This window comes from Heteronotia binoei, chromosome 1, assembly GCF_032191835.1.
Source record: "Heteronotia binoei isolate CCM8104 ecotype False Entrance Well chromosome 1, APGP_CSIRO_Hbin_v1, whole genome shotgun sequence".
Lineage (NCBI taxonomy): Eukaryota > Metazoa > Chordata > Lepidosauria > Squamata > Gekkonidae > Heteronotia > Heteronotia binoei.
In genome coordinates this window covers 70,241,146-70,260,021 of record NC_083223.1, presented here as the reverse complement: position 1 = coordinate 70,260,021, position 18,876 = coordinate 70,241,146, and the positions used below count along the sequence as shown (strand labels likewise).

Below are 18,876 nucleotides of genomic sequence, written 5' to 3'. Positions count from 1 at the left end.
TTTTGTACTGGAGGCTGGTTTGGAACTTTCCTCAAGGAAAAGCTAAGCACACCACACTCTACCTCACTTCTAATATCATGTATGAGATTGGTGCTGCATGAGTGGAGACCTAATTCTCATCAATATTCTCCTATACGAATAGAAAAGGGAAGGAAAACCACTGTGCAAATCAGGACTATATGCATATGAGACTTCAGGGGGAAAAGTGTGTCACTCGTTAACTTAAAAGTACAGTGAGTATCTGTTAATTTCCCATGGGAATTTGGTAGACGCACAGTGATTCCATATGTCAACTGACAGTAAGACAAACCTATTAATCCTTTCTATACCACAAAGTCTTATGACACCTTTATTATATCTTATCATAAATTTCACCATGTTAGATAGGAGAACTTGAAGATTCACTTGGCTTCGGAAAGAAGAATACTGTGGGCAATTATTTGAACAATAGTTTGAACAGCCAGTTTACTTGACTGAAACTGAGCTATGTGAGAGGTACATGATAAACTTAGGCAATTACAGGCTTTGAATAATGGATACAATCCTGTATCATATAATGGAACAGAAGAGGAAAAGTATGAAATGTTGATTCTACAAACAAGCTGCTATAAGAACAAAAACGAAGCAAAGCAAAGTAAATTAATGAAGATGGCTAAGAAAAATTCATTCTGAAGAAAAAGAATACAATGTACATCTGTAGATGTAGGGATCTAGAGCAATACTTACATTAGCCAAATGTGCTAACTCTATCTCTAGAAAGGAATCAGATGTTTTGGGTTCAGGCCTTATGGTGACCACGATGATTTTGGAATTAACAACTGTATAATTTCTGGAAAAACAAAACAATTAAAAACATTAATTAAAACAACAATATATGCAATAAAATAAATAATGTGGACAATCTGACTAAATGTAAGAAGCAAACTTTTTTTTTAAAAAAACCCTCATTTTTATTATAACTACAACTGCCCCGTTATCAGACAAGGGAAAGATTTACAAGGCAGAGTGCTGACTCAAGTGCTATTTCTTGGGTATGATTCATTGATTTAAAAGATAGATTGACAATGCAGGCCTTCAGGCAAATCTTGAAATGGCTATAAATTCATTTATTTCAAGGTAGACTTAGTGGGCTTGTTTCACACGCAACAAAACATCACTCTTGCAATGCTGCAGCAGGGCCATTTTGCTGACTGCTAACTGAAAATGTTAAGATGGATGACAGCAAGGAGAGTTTCCTCAGAATCATTTTTTTTTTCTGACACACAGTGCAAGAGGCTTAAAAATTATTCTGTTTCATAAGTGAATGAGAAACCGTATTGTTTGAAAATATCTGAAAGATCAATTCACAGACCACTTACGTTGCCATGGCCTTGCTGGATTCCTCTGGGATTTGTATTTGTAAGGTCAGGGCTTGACCTATCACCTACTGATATCATTAAGAGAGTTAATACCAAGTTCTCAGTCCCTTAGGCTATGATCATCAAACCACTTATATCAGAATAGCTCTATTCATTTTAAAGGTGCTTTCATGTAGAAACTATTTGGCAGACAGCAGCCTTAATAAGTTCTACTCTTTTAAAGAACCATTGCCTCCAATTTTGGTCTTTTTATTGCTTTTTGCAATTTATGCCTGAGGGTGATCCCAGGCATTGGCTTTTCAACAGCATTACTTCAGAATTGAGGGAGGGGGAGGACTGTCTCCGCAAGATTTAAAGGTTTGTTCTTGGACATTATTTCTGAATTTAATTGCACTCTCCACCAGTGTATGTTGAATACACCCATTTTTAAAAAATCACTCCAGACATCCAGTATGTGCAGAATGAATAAACTGGCTAGAAATATAGGTCCTCCTTAGGAATAATGGCACAGATCCTGTAATGCAAAGGACAAGAGGGCCAGTGCCATCCCTGCTCTCTCTCAGTGGTTCTCCTGTGCCAATAACAATAGTAGGAGAAAAGTGAAATAGGAAGATACCAGTAAGACCCATCACCAGAAAGATAAAATTCTCCTACTGGTCCTTCTTGTACTGGTTTTGTCCACCTGTGCTGACCCATTTGGACCCCCATTCCCTAGTTGGGGGTGGGGGATCCCCTGACCTTTGGGTCTCTTCCCCACTGCCAGCCAACAAAACTAAAAAACTGCCAACAAAACAAAGCTTGTTAATTTTTTAAAATTTCTCTATAACAAGTATTGAAATATTATAATTTTCAAGGGTATCCAAATAAACACAGTAACCCAAACCAGTGCCTCCTTATCAATAGACTCATACGGAGCTTCCTCCTTTTCAAGTCCCTCACTATCTGCCTCATAACTAGGAGAATTCCCTCTGGCTCCTCCAAAGGGTGGGGATGTGATGCTGAGGCTGTTCTATGACTCCCACCTCATCTTCCTGCCTCTGCTTCCATGCCTGTCTTCCCTGCCACGCTCAGCTGGCATCTTTTCTGCTTGCTCGGACCCATGAAATGTAGGACCTAGCAGAAGCCACCAGCACCACATCTGGAGGCTGGTTCTTGCTGGCTCCTTTCACTATCTGCTGCTTGCTACCAGGTCACATCCTGCAGCTCAAAACCAGCCTGGAACTCTCTGCAGGCCTGCCTCTAGTCTGACAAGGGGATAGAGGCCCTGGGGAGCCCAGGGCTTGCAATGTGAGGCTCTTCCAGATGGGGGGAAATCCTTGCTGAGACTCCTTCCCTCTCAACAGCTGCTGGCTCCTCCTCACATTTGCTTTGCTCGGCCTCCCACCGAGGCAGGCTCACAAGGTGCACCTGCCTGCCATCTAAGGGCTTGCTGAACTGGGTGGGCCAGCAGTTCCATGGTGGCAAGCAGGAGAAGTTCTGCATGAGCAACAAGACTCCCATGAGGAGGAGTAAAGGGAAGATGGGTGGGAACAGCAAAATCAATAGGGGCACCCCAAAATCTATAGGGGGCACCTCCATGCTGGCTATAGGTCTGCTCCCTATTCATTTCAAACCAAGTGCTTCCTTATAATCAAGTGATATGAGGCTCACATGGAGCCCCCTCTTTTTCAAGATCTTCTCCATTCATTTAAATCAGAACATCTGTATTCATGCACAAAAAAGTCCATTTAATTGAACTGAATCTAGGAGCCTGTTCACAAAAGAGCTGCATGTACCCATTCGAACACACAGGAGACTCCAACAAGGAGCAGTATTTGTAATTTCAGTACTAAATTAACAAAAGATTTCAGCTCTAGTATTTTAAATATATTTCTCTATGTAAAAGCCTGTATGTTTCCTTTTTTGTGTGTGTGCTGTTGTATAATGAAGAAGTACAACTCCATATACTTATTCCAAGCAACTGCTTGCAGACAAATGTCAGGTAAAACTAGTAACACAAATACTGCAATATTGCAGAAATACTGGAAATAAACTGGGGTTATCCTATTTTGAATGAGATTTTTCTTCTTTTCAAAAGCACTATAAATTAGTGTCCTCTGCTCCCCTGTGACGGTAAAAGAAAGATCATTATTAATGATGTTTTAATGGCAGCAGGCAAATTCTCAGTGTTATATGTAGTGACGTTGCCATTAAATAACCATTAATATTTTTGTGAAGTGTTGCATCTATTTGTTTCTGTGCAGAAAGTGTCTTGGAAAGCAGTTCAAAAGTATGCAATAAATACAGAGTACAAAGTTAACTATAATAAATACAGATGTCCTTTTTTGTAACATGCAGGCATAAAATTGTCCAATTAGCCTTTAAGGTATCACATCAGTTTTGCTTATATGTTTCCAAAAACAAATGATTTGGCTGTTTATATGCCACCTGAGAATACAGACTAAATGTGATCCATTGGAGAAGGAAATGGCAAACCACTCCAGTATCCTTACCAAGAAAACCCCATAAACAGAAACAAAAGGCTAAAAGATATGCCGCTGGAAGATGAGCCCCTCAGGTCAGAAGGTGCCCAATATGCTACTGGGGAAGAGTGTTCAAGTAACCACAGAAAGAGCCAAGTGGCTGGGCCAAAGCCGAAAGGACGCTAAGCTGTAGATGTGTCTGATGGTGAAAGAACAGTCTGATGCTACAAAGAACAATACTGAATCGGAACATGGAATGTAAGATCTTTGAATCAAGATAAGCTAGATGTGGTCAAACAAGAGATGGCAAGACTGAACATCAACATCTTGGGAATCAGTGAATTAAAATGGATGGGAATGGGTGAATTTAACTCAGAGGATCACTACATCTATTATTGTGGCCAAGAATCCCGTAGAAGAAATGGTGTGGTCTTTATAGTTAACCAGAGAGTGAGGAAGGCAGTAATGGGATAAAATCTCAAAAATGACAGAATGATCTTGGTCCATATCCAAGGCAAACCATTCAATATCACAGTAATCCAAGTCTATGCCCCAACCACTGATGCAGAAGAGGCTGAAGTGGACCAGTTCTATGAAGATCTACAACACCTTCTAGAATTAACACCAAAAAAAAGATGTCCTCCTCATCATAGGGGACTGGAATGCCAAAGTAGGAAGTCAAAAGGTGACCAGAACAACTGACAAGTTTGGCCTTGGAAAACAAAATGAAGCTGGGCAAAGACTAATAGAGTTTTGTCAAGAGAACAAGCTGGTCATAGCAAGCACCCTCTTCCAACAGCCTAAAAGGTGACTCTACACATGGACATCACCTGATGAGCAACACAGAAATCAGACTGATTTTATACTCTGCAGTCAAAGATGGAGAAGCTCCTTACAGTCAGCAAAAACAAGACCTGGAGCTGACTGTGGCTCAGATCATGAGCTACTCATCGCAAAATTCAGGCTTAAACTGAAGAAAACTGGGGAAGCCATTAGGCCATTCAGGTTTGACTTTGATCACATCCCTTATGAATATACAGTGGAGGTGAAGAATAGGTTTAAGGAACTAGAGTTGATAGACAGAGTGCCTGAAGAACTATGGATGGAGGTTTGTGACATTGTACAGAAGGCAGCAATCAGCACCATCCCAAAGAAGAAGAAATGCAAGAAAGCAAAGTGGCTGTCTGATGAGGCTTTACAAATAGCTGAGGAAAGAAGGAAAGCAAAAGGCAAAGGTGAAAAGGAAAGATTCACACAACTGAATGCAGATTTCCAGAAAACAGCAAGGAGAGATAAGGAGGCCTTCATGAAGGAACAATGCAAAGCAATAGAGGGAAATAATAGAATGGGAAGGACAAGAGATCTATTCAAAAAAATTGGAGAAATCAGGGGGAACATTTCGTGCAAAGATGGCCATGATAAAGGAGAAAAATGGCAAGGACCTAACAGAAGCAGAAGAGATCAGGAAGAGGTGGCAAGAATACACAGAAGAATTATACAAGAAGGATCTCAATGTCCCAGACAACCATGACAGTGAAATTGATGACCTTGAGCCAGACATCCTGAAGAGTGAAGTCAAATGGGCTTTAGAAAGCATTACTAACAACAAAGCGAGTGGAGATGATGGTATTTCAGTTGAGCTATTCAAAGTCCTAAAAGATGATGCTGTTAAAGTGATGCACACATTATGTCAACAAATTTGGAAAACACAACAGTGGCCACTGGATTGGAAAAGATCGGTTTATATTCCAATCCCAAAGAAGGGTAATGCCAAGGAATGTTCAAACTATCGCACCATTGCACTCATTTCACATGCCAGCAAGCTCATGTTAAAGATCCTACAAGCTAGGCTTCAGCAGTATGTAGATCAGGAACTACCAGAAGTTCAAGCTGGGTTTCGGAGAGGTAGAGGAACTAGAGATCAAATTGGCAACATTCGCTGGAGAATGCATGGGAGTAGGAGAAAAACGTCTATTTCTGCTTCATTGACTATGCTAAAGCCTTTGATTGTGTGGATCACAACAAACTGTGGCAAGTCATTAAAGAGATGGGAGTACCAGACCACCTCACATGTCTCTGAGAAACCTGCATAAGGGTCAAGAAGCAACTGTCAGAATGGGAACAACTGATTGGTTTAGAACAGGAAAAGGAGTTCGACAAGGATGTATATTGTCACCTTGCTTATTTCATTTATATGCAGAGCACATCATGCAGAATGCTGGCCTGGAAGAAGCACAAGCCGGAATTAAGATTACTGGGAAAAACATCAACAACCTCAGATATGCAGATGACACTACTCTAATGGCAGAAAATGAGGAGGACCTAAAGAACCTCTTGTTGATGGTGAAAGAGGAGAGCACAAAAGTAGGCTTGAAACTCAACATCAAAAAAAACTAAGATCATGGCATCTGGTCCCATCAAACCTTGGCAAATAGAAGGGGAAGACATGGAAGCAGTGACAGACTTCACATTTCTGGGATCCAAGATCACTGTGGATGGTGACTGTAGCCATGAAATTAAAAGATGTTTGCTCCTTGGGAGGACAGCTATGAAGAACCTGGGCAGTATAATAAAAAGTAAAGACATCACCCTGCCATCAAAAGTCCGTATAGTTAAAGCGATGGTATTCTCAGTAGTAATGTATGGCTGTGAGAGCTGGACCATAAGGAAGGCTGAGCGCAGAATAATAGATGCTTTTGAGATGTGGTGCTGGAGAAGACTCTTGAGAGTCCCTTGGACTGCAAGAAGATCAAATCAGTCAGTCCTAAGGGAAATCAACGCAGACAGTTCCCTGGAAGGTCAGATGCTGAAGCTGAAGCTCAAATACTTTGGCCACCAAATGAGAAGAGAGCACTCCCTGGAGAAGATCCTGATACTAGCAAAGACAGAAGGCAAAAGAAGAAGGGGATGGCAAAAGATGAGATGGCTGGACAGTGTTACTCATGTAAGAAACACGAATTTGAGCAGGCTTCGGAGGATGGTGAAAGACAGGAGGGCCTGGCATGACTTTGTCCATGGGGTCGCAAAGAGTCGGACTCGACTGAACAACAATAATGCCACCTCAAGCCTTATGACTGAGTAATGTCTACTAGCTGAATTTGGATTTGGATCATAGATTATTATGAATTTAATCTTTTTATTGAGTTACTTACAGTACTATCTAGGTGGGGAGGAGGCAAAAGCAGCACTCAAGGAGCTAACTAGTCATTATGCTGGTATATGTTGGAGATACACCAGCATAAGTCAGAATGGCACTGCACTCCAGTGCTGCCTGCCACTCTTGGCTGCCTTTGCACCCTCATGGAGGCCTCACATCACAGGTGAACCCCCAGCCCCATGAGGCTGGGATTGTGGCCCAAGTCAGACAACTGTGGTTAAGCTCAGCACAGTGCTTGTGCCCAGTGGCCATCGCTGCATGTTTCTCTGTTTTGCTTTCCTTCAAGTGATGATTCAACAAGGATAGCTCAGGGTGTGGTTGGTACTATTTCACCACCCCCAACTCTGCTCAGTCTGCAATCTTAGCTCACCTCGTGGAGTAGAGCATTCCACTTAGTCAGCTCTTCAAAATATGACTCTGCCTCACTTAGATGGATGCCATGCCAGGAAAGGCTCAGTATGTCATACATGGATCATGGGAGGTGGCAACTTGAACCATCAGATCTTTCCATGATTTGCAGTTCAATAAAATCTGAGTTGTGACACAACTGTGTCTGTTTGGTTCTGACGACATGTTAGGAGCTCCTTGTCTCTCCCTGCCTTACTCTGTTATCACCTTGTCTGTAACTCCCCCTTAGGCCTGATGCCATGTCTAAGTGGGAAGGCTCTGACATAGCCTAGATGATGATGATGATGATATTGGATTTATATCCCGCCCTCCACTCCGAAGAGTCTCAGAGCGGCTCACAATCTCCTTTACCTTCCTCCCCCACAACAGACACCCTGTGAGGTAGGTGGGGCTGGAGAGGGCTCTCACAGCAGCTGCCCTTTCAAGGACAACCTCTGCCAGAGCTATGGCTGACCCAAGGCCATTCCAGCAGGTGCAAGTGGAGGAGTGGGGAATCAAACCCGGTTCTCCCAGATAAGAGTCCTCACACTTAACCACTACACCAAACTGGCTCTCCCAGTTTGCTAGGTATCACTGGCCCCCCTCATGTCATCCGGCAAAGAAAGCAGGGGCCCAGCAGCACCTCCAGGGTAGACCTCACCTCTGGGTTCCCTCCCCATTCACCTAGCTGGCTGCTGTGTGAAGGGGGACTGGCCAGTGGGTGAGCTGGGTGGATGTGTGCCTCACTTTACAGGGGTTCTGTCACCCAGAGGGCAGACATCTGTGGGGCATTAATAAGCCAAGGCCATGATCCCTCACACCCAACAAACAAAACATTGATGATCAAAATCTTACCACCATCCATGATCAAAGTGTTATCACTATGTACATGATGGCCTCAGCTCCAGGTATGGGACGTTCTTGTTCACCAGGGCACAGATGCCTTTCCAAGGCAATGAATAATTCCAGTGCTTCATGGTGGATGTCTCTGTCAGGGTTGCATGACCCATAGCAAAGACCCACTCCTTTGAGTTTGGTGTAGAGGTTAAGTGTGCCAGTTTGGTGTAGTGGTTAAGTGTGCGGACTCTTATCTGGGAGAACTGGGTTTGATTCCCACTCCTCCACTTGCACCTGCTAGCATGGCCTTGGGTCAGCCATAGCTCTGGCAGAGGTTGTCCTTGAAAGGGCAGCAGCTGTGAGAGCCCTCTCCAGCCCCACCCACCTCACAGGGTGTCTGTTGTGGGGGAGGAAGGTAAGGGAGATTGTGAGCCGCTCTGAGACTCTTCGGAGTGGAGGGCGGGATATAAATCCAATATCTTCTTCTTCTTCTTCCTCTGCAACATTCCAAAACACACTGGTGAGTAGTGGCCAAACTGCTCTTGGCAGTGGCAAGGGCCACACTGGCATACTCCACACAGTGTGGGTCCCATGCTAGTGTGGCATCTCCCTGTTGCTTGGTGTCCATTTTGAGCATGAAGGGAAACAGGGTGCCTTCCAAGGTCCTGTAATTCCCACAGTGCCTGAACTTGCCTCCACATTCTACTGTGGGTGGGTGGCATGGCCACGGCAGCATCTGGTAGTGGTGATGGCCATAGGCAGTCTAACTGGACCCTGCTGTAAGAGTAGGTACAAGCAAGTGACAAGGGAGGGTAGGAGTGGCAAGGGGAGTTGCTGCCCCCCATGGCCACCTGACCTGCTCCACTGTTGGTGGTGGAAACCTGACTGGGCACACTCTCCTTATCATTTCTCTGGCCCCCCTTCTTAATGATTGCTACATTTAGACCATATGGGCCATGGACCTGTTTGGGATCACTATCTCTGGGAGACTGCCACATACTTCTAGTCCAAGCTCGATGAGAAGCTGATGTAAAGGAACGGCATGACATTTTTCTCCAGTCCCGAATGTGACCTAAAATTTTGCTATGAAAGGTAGACATGTACCTCAGTAGTACCACCATCACAATTGTGTAATTGATAAAATAACCTTACACTTTACATCATTCTCAGCTGCTCAGTTTGCATGAGGAACTATGCAACAATTAGCCTCCTTAGTACTGCTACATAATTCCTTAACATAACCTTCCCAGTGATAGCCCTGTCATCAATTATCATCCCACTTGTAGTAATAATAATAATAATAATAATAATAATAATAATAATAATAATAATAATAATAATAATAATAATAATAATAATAATAATAATAATAATAATAAGTTTTTATTTCTACCCCGCCCTCCCCGCCAAGGCAGGCTCAGGGCGGCTTACAAAGCATGATATAATATCATGATATAACAATACACAGATAATAAAATCAGTAAACAATGGCATAAATACAATATATAAATTAATATTAAAATTAATCTAAAAACAATACAATGGTGCTACAATCTCTGTTTGTCCAAGATAGCTTAATATTAGTTCTGGTTCCATCTTAAAAGGCTAGTTGGAAGAGGGCGGTTTTGCAAGCCTACGGAACTGATTAAGATCCCGTAGGGCCCGCACCTCTTCCTCAGGTATGTGTGCCTCTTTGGATTGCTTCGGAATCATTTAGCAGACAAGTTGCTGTAGAATGGCTTTGTTCCCAGCAATGTCCAGAACTTGGTCATCAAAAGAGGTGTTTGTATATCAGGACAGATATTTGCCAACTCCACAGTCCCAGTGTCACATGCTCGAAGGGGAGATTTTGTGTTTTCCAGTCAGAGCACAGCAATGGAGCCCACCTGCAATTGGAGGGCTCTTTCAGCCCAACACTGCTGGCTGTTTGGACACCTAGTTGAATCAATTTGGGGGCATTCCATGCATGTGTGTCTGCCTCACCAATTTTGGGCCCTCCTTAAGGGGCCTTGGGATGAAGCCATACAGTGTCATAACCAGCTTGAGGGCTGTTGACCTGCTCCTTTCCCAGGTGGTAGGGCTGGTGGCCAGTTGGAACCTCAAGGACTTGCCACTCCAGGTTCCCCCCAACAAATGCCCCATCAGCCAGAGAGTTCTGAGAGGGAGCAGAGAAGCTCTGAGAGAGAGCAGAGAGTAAGTGATATAAGGGTGAGGTTTGGCTAAGCAGCTGGGGAAGATGATGAGAATTTCTGAGTTTGTGTGACTGCTGAAAATTCTGAGTTTGTGGTTGCTGGGGAACTGCTGTCTGTTTGGGAACTGAAAACAAATCAGCCAGTATCATAATGCCCCTGTATAAATCGATGGTGCTGTCTCGTTTGGAATACTGTGTACAATTCTGGTCACCGCACCTCAAAAAGGATATTATAGTATTGGAAAAAGTGCAGAAAAGGGCAACTAGAATGATTAAAGGTTTGGAACACTTTCCCTATGAAGAAAGGTTAAAACGCTTGGGGCTCTTTAGCTTGGAGAAACGTCGACTGCGGGGTGACATGGTAGAGGTTTACAAGATTATGCATGGGATGGAGAAAGCAGAGAAAGAAGTCCTTTTCTCCCTTTCTCACAATACAAGAACTCATGAGCATTCAATGAAATTGCTGAGCAGTCAGGTTAAAACGGATAAAAGGAAGTACTTCTTCACCCAAAGGGTGATTAACATGTGAAATTCACTGCCCAGGAGGTGGTGGCAGCTACAAGCATAGCCAGCTTCAAGAGGGGGTTAGATAAAAATATGGAGCAGAGGTCCATCAGTGGCTATTAGCCACAGTGTGTGTGTGTGTGTGTTTATATATATATATATATATATATATATATATATATATATATATATATATATATATATATATATATATAATTTTTTTGGCCACTGTGTGACACAGAGTGTCAGACTGGATGGGCCATTGGCCTGATCCAACATGGCTTCTCTTAAGTTCTTATGTGGGCTATCCAATGCATGGATCCTTACCCTGTTCTGCATCACTGCTACAATAGCCATCGCCAATAAAACTGTGGTCTATTTTATTCCTATTTGTATCTGCATAGGTTTGTTTCTGTTCTCCTCCGCTTCCCCCAGCTCCACCACCCGTCCTTAGGACTGCAAATCAATAGCATAAAGTTTATTTGGCTTTACTGGACTAAAAGCATATATTTTGACACCAGGATGACCATCCGATGTGAATTTTAAATATCAATATAACCATATCCACCATCTTGGAAAATGGAAGCTACGAGGAAAAAATGTCCTAAAATTGGAATGTCTACCCAAGAAAATTTTAAAGCAGTACTGCCCTGAAACATACACAAACATTAAAACTCTCTCTCTCTCTCCCTCCATCCATGGGTCTATTGGGGATCCAGTAGTAAGACTAGCATCTCCATGCTTATGCCAGCACTTGACCGCTGCGGCACAGGCAGCCCTTAGGACTGCACTGCCTGTGTACTAATCTATTATGCTGAATCTTAGCATGATTTTAATATTTTTAAAATGACTTTTTACTTATTCTGGAACAGTTTCTGCTTAATGAGCCTCCACTTAATGTTTATGAATTTGTGAAATGCCTCAAGGCACTTCTGGCATGGGACTTATGTTAAATAGGAAACAAGACTGCTTTGATTACAAAACCAGAACCTGTTGGAGCAAGTGATGCTGTGGGATATATACATTTTATGCCATGCTTCAGTATCTTCAGGAATCATTCCAATTTGTTGTGTTGAAAGGAAATAGAGATATGATGAAGGACCTTTAGCTGTCCATGCACGCTCCTGCATGAGAGCATCTAATTCCATAGCTGTTTATTCAGGGAAACTATCAATTAAACTCAGTGAAAGTTTTTTCTGAGTAAGAGATATGAAGGGCAGAGGTTGTTTCTGGCTGGAAGTAAAACAGACAGCATGCTATATTTATTTCAAGTTTGAAATACAGGGATCTCTAATTCAATTTCTAAATACAATTATGCTGTTGAAAGCAACTGCCCCAATGAAATAAATACTCGTATTACTTTTTCACTACATTCTGTCTTCCAGTTGGATGGGGAATGCATCCTTTTTTGTATTGGAATGGAATCACCAATACACTCAACTCATATAAACCTATAAATGTGGAGTGGGATTGTGTGCATGTTTCTTCGGGTTGACATCTAAGAAGGTGTGCCCAGGATTGCCGCATTCTTAATACAAATGGCCTTAATTCTAGATAAATCCGTTCATGGGCAAGGGAGCCTGGCATTAAAACTGCAGTTATGGTTTGATAAAGCTGCCATGAGTCTTGCACACATTTCTAGCTGGAAAATTCTATGAAGGGTCATACAGAGACATCAGAAATATTATGCATGCTACTTCATTTATACCCTGCCATTTTACCAAGTGGGGAGTCAAAGTGACTGTCCCATTCCCCTCTTCTCCATTTTATCCTCACAACAATCCTGTGAAGTAAGTTAGGCTTAGAGTGTATAACTAGGCCAAGATAACCCAGCAAGCTTCCATGGCAGAGTGAAAATTCATACCTGGGTCTCCTAGATCCTAGTCCAACACTCTAACATGGTGATACATAAAGAAACACACAAGGGGAATAAAAAATTCAGAAATTATTTCCCTAAAGTGTCTGAACTAGGGAATTGCTATGGCTCTCATTATCCATGCATGGGTCAAGAAAATAACTTTATTTCATAGCACCTGAAGATCAGATCCTTTCTTTTCACAGCTGCTACTGCCACATCCCCCTTAGCTGCCACCACCTTATCTCCTCTTCCACCACATTTCCATTTCCTGCCTCTCATAGCTTCTTTCATCCTTCATATCTGACCTGCCTCTTAGCTGTCCTCTGGAGGAAAAAAAAACAATTGTGCTGATCCTGTCAAGCACTAGAGAGGCAGGACTCTGTTCCTCTGAGAGTAATCACTTACCTTAAGGTAGGTAAAATAAGTTCTAGATTTTTGTACAGTACTGCTCCAAGCACAAATACAGTGGATTCATCTAGTTCTAAAATGGAAGGAGGGAGAGAAGAAGAGACAATATGTACATTAAATGTGCTGCCTTGCTGACCCTTTCCGACTCAGCATACAGGTACATGGAAAGGTATTTATCACTGTGGAAGAAGTTTTTATCTTTAAGAAAATCATCAGTGCAAGATGAAATATGTTTCCCAGCATCTATCATAAAAATGCAATATGATATATTAAAGAGAGGAAAAGTCTATACAATTGGAACATCTCACAAGATTTAAAGCGCTCAGAGGTCTGGCTGTTGTGTGAGATTCATCATTGGTGGCTAAACTGTGCCAGCATTTTGTGATATATTCTGCCTTGATTATGAAAGATCCATTGGAGTTATTTTTAGAGGACTTCTTTTCCTTTAATGCTGAAGAGGACAAGCCTCTCTGCTGCAGAAATCTGGCACGACAGACACCGCTGTGATTTAATTCTAGAATCTCAAGCCAAGGCATTTGGCCTAAGGAAAGTCACTAGAGCAGCAGGACTCCATATTAACAAAGCATATGGACCATGTCAAAGATTATGGTGCAGCGACTACCAAATGAACTCTCAACAGGGATCCATAGACGATTTCATATCCTTGACATGCACACCTGATAGGTTAGGTGGACAAACAGTTCAATTTTATATATGGTTAAAAAAATAAAGGGCATAATCTATCCACACATGGAGAAAGGATAACCATAAGAGTCATATGAGTTCTCTCTCCTCCCTTCCTCCTCCTGTCTGGTCCTCTACAGCTGTATATATTTAAAAATGCATGAATCACAGCAGGCTCACTGTCATTTCCAGTGGAAGACACTGCATGGATACATATACAGAAATCCACCCCCTCTTCTTGTCCCCAGGTTGCAAGTTAATTTGCAATACGCATGTACCTATGCCCACTCACTGTAGAACCAGTCATAAGTAGAAAAGATCATAGCTTTTTTTATAGAAAAAGCCAGCAGAAATTCATTCGCATATAAGGCCATACCCCCTGATAACATCATTGTTTTACACAGGGCTTTTTTGTAAAAAAAAAAAAAAAAAAAGCCCAGCAGGAGTTTATTTGCATATTAGACCACACCCCTGATGCCAAGCCAGCCAGATCTGCATTCCTGCTCAAAAAAAGCTGGAAAAGACAGAAGAACATCTGTTGAACCCACAGTGATCCCCAACTTGTGCACAAAGCTAAACTCATGGGAGCATCAGAGGTTAATTGTGCCCATAATGAGTAAAGAAGCCCACAAGTTATAGAAATGAATAGAGCACAGATACAGTTCTCAGAGGGTACTCGTAGACCAAGCACAAGTTTCAGGGTGAGATCTACTCTTTTATTCTCCTGTTTCTTGTGCTGTCATCATTTCCTGACTATTTTTCTTCAGTTGTGCAAATGTATACATTAATATTGCATCCTGCAGCAGACTACAGGAAATGGCAACAAGGGCAGAAATGAATCAAAATAAGGAAAATAAAAGGATATATCTTTTACCCCTCATATCCACAAGTGCAAAACAAAACAAAAAAAGCCTTGGGGAAGATGTAAAGAAGCTGGGTCTCTTTGTGCAGCTAGTTGCACCATGAACCGATGATTCCAAGCTCCTCATTCTGACCACAACACTGCACTGTTGCCCTAAAAAAAAATACAATGACAAAATCTGGTGTTTTTTTTTTTTACCTGTTGACATTGGGGTGAAGATATTTTTGGGAATGACAACCCTGTCTTCTGAATTACGTGCCCAGTCAACCATTCCTTTCCTTCCTTTCATGGGGAAACTGATGTCCGTTAGAACAGACGCTGCAGGAAGCTTCTGAATGCTAGCCACTATTGAGGGGGGAAAAAAATTAGAAGATCAACCGGAGCTCCTGCTTTACCATTCAGTATCATTAAGGTATCATACTAGGAAAACTGGATTAAAAAATTGGCCATGAGGTGACATAAAACAAACACTTATTTGAAAGCAAAAGAATATTTATAAAGATATAAACAGAGACAACAAGAAAATATATCTTTATAATTAATAGAAAAGCTATGTATGAATGTTACAGCCTTGACTCTCTCATTTGTCAGTCAAATTCAACAGTTTAATGGGGATTATTCAATCTGTTGGCTCATGCCCTGAAAATCACATGGAAGGACACAGTGGTTCTGTCTCTTCAGAAAATATTCAGAATGGATTAAAGCAAATGAAATTAAAGGAGAAAATGTTATGAATTGTTTGGGGAGATATAACTTCTAGAGCCAGGTTAATGAAGCAATAACAATGCCACTATCCCTTGCATGGGCATAATGACATTTGAAAACAACCCCCATTAAACAGATTGGCATATTAGCAGTTGGTAGTCTGTTTCTAGCCAAGGTAAAAAAAAAAATAGCTACCAGTAGCTCACATGCCATTTTCCATTTCTCTTCACTGTGAAATGTAATTATTGCTGTTTCATTACTCCTTTTCTCAGAGCATTTAGTGAGCAAAAAACTTTGGAAACATGATCTTATTTTAGTTTCACAACAACCGTTTTAAGCAGGTAATCGATATCCCAATTTGTAACAGTGAGGCTGGTATAGCAAAGGACAGCACAAGAGCTTACAGTATACTTGTGATTCAGGCATACAAATTCAGGTCATTTCCAAGGTCATTAACAATAATTATTTACCATTAAAACAAACAAACAGCATGGTACCCCTGAACCAAAATTACAAAATCCAACAACCACTGCAATGCACATATTGGCAGACCATGGTTCTAATTGCAGATATGGTGGCACCTCATTTTCTCACAAAAACACATACCCACCTGTTCATTATGATTGCTACAGAAGATTAGAAATGTGTATGGATAGTAAGCAGCACTATTATTAAAATGCCAACTTCATGCTGAAGGTGACAAACTTGAATTTTGTTTACTCATTCCCCCCTATTTATAATGCAGTTGTTATCTAGACATCTCTTTTATTGGTGCTTTAAAAATCTGTGCATGATTCCATGGCAACACTGCCATTTTCAAGCAGAATTCCAACTACTTGTAAGCTTCTGACAGGTCTGTGTGCCATTATTCACATTCACAGAGATGATAAACAATCTGTTCAGAGCTCCATTTCTAATGTGAGCCAGAGTGATAATTGTTTTTTTGCACACTGCTTCTTGTAATCGTTTTACAACCAGGGTAATAGAGTTCATGTGGTTTGCACATTGCATCTATGTACAATGATGTGTATAAGCAATTTACTGCAAGTGCCCCAGAGAGGGGTAAAAGAGAAAGACAACAGGGACATCTCTAAAAGCATTCACAATAGTAAAATTATTGCAGAAAACCATTTGGCCTCTCATAAGTGGATTTCATTTGAAAGGAAATTGTAATTTAAATCAAGAGACAAGGAAAATTAAGATGTTAATAATATTAGCTCTACAGAATATACTGCTCGACAACTGCCTCAATTTCAAATTAAACTGGTTATGTATTAAAGCATTAGTACAGCTGTATTTTAGGCCTTTCTAAGCATCTATTCATGTTAAAAGTGTATACCCTGCTTTTTGGCCAACAATTCTGATCCAAGTGGATAACAAGAAAGATTTAAAAAAATATTTTGAAACAATGTACTAAAACATAAGCAAATACAACTCAAACAAATGTTAAGAGAGCCAGGAGATGTTGACATACAATGTCCAGTAGAGTCACAGGAACTGCTGAACATTTACTAGAAAAAGGGTAGTCTTGCTACATTTGTATAAAAGTCAGGAAGCATAGGGCAAAGCAGGCTTAGGCCTCTCTAATTAAGGAATTTCAGAGTCTGCCATCACTGAAAATGCCCTGTCTTTTGGACTCACTGATCAAACTTTTGACAGAAAAAAACTGAAGCCCAGCATCCATGGAAGATCTTAGGGTGATACAGGAGAAAAACGGTCACCCTTGACCATTCATAGCTTCATTGGTGACCTTCTATGTATATAGGGTTGCCAGTTCTCAGTTGGGAAATACTTGGGAGATTTTGAGAGTGGATCCTGGAAAGGGCAGGGGATTTGGGAAGGAGAAGGACCTCAGCAGTGAATAAAGCTATAATATAGTGGGTTCAACGCAAGGAAGAAGCAAGGTGGTAGTGATCATAGCTCTTTATTTAAGCACGGCATAGCAAGGGCTGGACTCTAAGACTGCTGAACTGGGCCAATGGGGCCAACTATATACACAACCAGGTTCCCGCACCAGGATGCCACTGGATCATTCAAACCAGCAGGGGGCCCGTGATTGGAGCAGGGCAGTAGGGATTTGAATCCTACTGCCCATTGTTCCTGCGTCCCCAAGCTCAGTCCTAAAGGCTCCAATCAGCCAGGCAGGAACATCATTACTAATACATATCTTTAGTTCATATACACAACAAATGCCATACAATCCATCCTCCAAAGCAGCCGTTTTCTCCAGGGTAACTGATCTTGGTCATCTAGAGGTCAACTGCAATAGGTTACTACCTGGAGGCTGGCAACTCCATATGCAGAGTTACTACATCCTTATAAGTTCAGTGCAGCAAATGGGCTTTAAAAAGGTATAATTCTTAGAATTGCACTACGTACCTCAAAAACAGCCAGTTCAACTGGGACCACACATATAGTGAGAAGTGATGTAATCTATTCAGGCTTACTGCCTTGTCTGCTATTTGTGAAAACTAGGCCTTAGAGCACCAAGCCTTATAGGTTTGAGGGAATCTCCCATCATAAGTTCCCAAGTAGCAGCAGGGGAGGGGGTTTTTTTAACAGTTTTTCCTCAGAAGTGATGTCATCATATGAGTGATGCCGCCCCTTCACCACCACCCAGTATGACTGCTATGTCCCTCAGAACTGCCTGCAGGGGATGGGGGTCTGTGAACTTACTGGGAGCAGGGAAAAATGCTGAAAATAAACATGATGTGCCTACATGACCCAGAAGTGACATAGGCAAGTCTGGGACATCGGGGGGGGGGGGGCATGCTCTGGATTTTGGGCAAAACTCTTAGGGTTGCCAAGTCCAATTCAAGAAATATCTGGGGATGTTTGGGGTGGAGCCAGGAGACTTTGGGGTGGAGCCATGAGAAAGGTTGTGACAAACATAATTGAACTCCAAAGGGAGTTCTGGCCATCACATTTAAAGGTACCGCACACCTTTTAAATGCCTTCCCTCCATTGGAAATAATGAAGCATAGGGGCACCTTCTTTGGGGGCTCATAGAATTGAACCCCCTGGTCCAATCTTTTTGAACCCTGGAGGGTCTTTTGAGGAGAGGCATTGGATGCTATGCTGCAAATTCGGTGCCTCTGCCTCAAAAAAGAACCCTCACAGAGTCCCAGATACCCGTGGATCAATTTTCCATTATTTTCTATGGGAATCGGTCTCCATAGGGAATAAATGATGCCCAGCAGACATTTTCCTCCCCCCGCCCCCGCTTTCTGATGACCTTGAAGTGAGGGAGGGCCTCCAAACTGGGGGATACCTTGCCCACACCTGGGAATTGGCAACTCTACTTTCAGGTCACACAGGCATGTTGTGTTTATTTCTGGCTTCTTGCCTCTTTGGGGGGTAACTGGGGGGGGGGAGAGGAGCACCGGAAATAGGGGGATCCCTGCTTGCACTGGGAGCGGGGGAGGTCTGGCATCTCCTGATGGTTGCTTGGCTCAGCCTGAAA

The 18,876-nt window shown here is 42.1% G+C and overlaps 1 protein-coding gene across 4 annotated transcripts in view; it reads right to left on the bottom strand.

The window, feature by feature from the left end:
* Positions 1 to 18,876, bottom strand: part of ADGRB3 (adhesion G protein-coupled receptor B3) — a 730,220-nt gene that overhangs the window by 312,252 nt on the left and 399,092 nt on the right. For all 4 annotated transcript variants that reach the window (XM_060235460.1, XM_060235469.1, XM_060235479.1 and 1 more), the window contains 3 exons: positions 14,907 to 15,053; positions 13,160 to 13,235; positions 727 to 829 (listed from right to left, as the gene is read on the bottom strand). In XM_060235460.1, the coding sequence (XP_060091443.1) occupies positions 727 to 829; positions 13,160 to 13,235; positions 14,907 to 15,053 (326 nt within the window). The remainder of the gene's footprint in view (positions 1 to 726; positions 830 to 13,159; positions 13,236 to 14,906; positions 15,054 to 18,876) is intronic.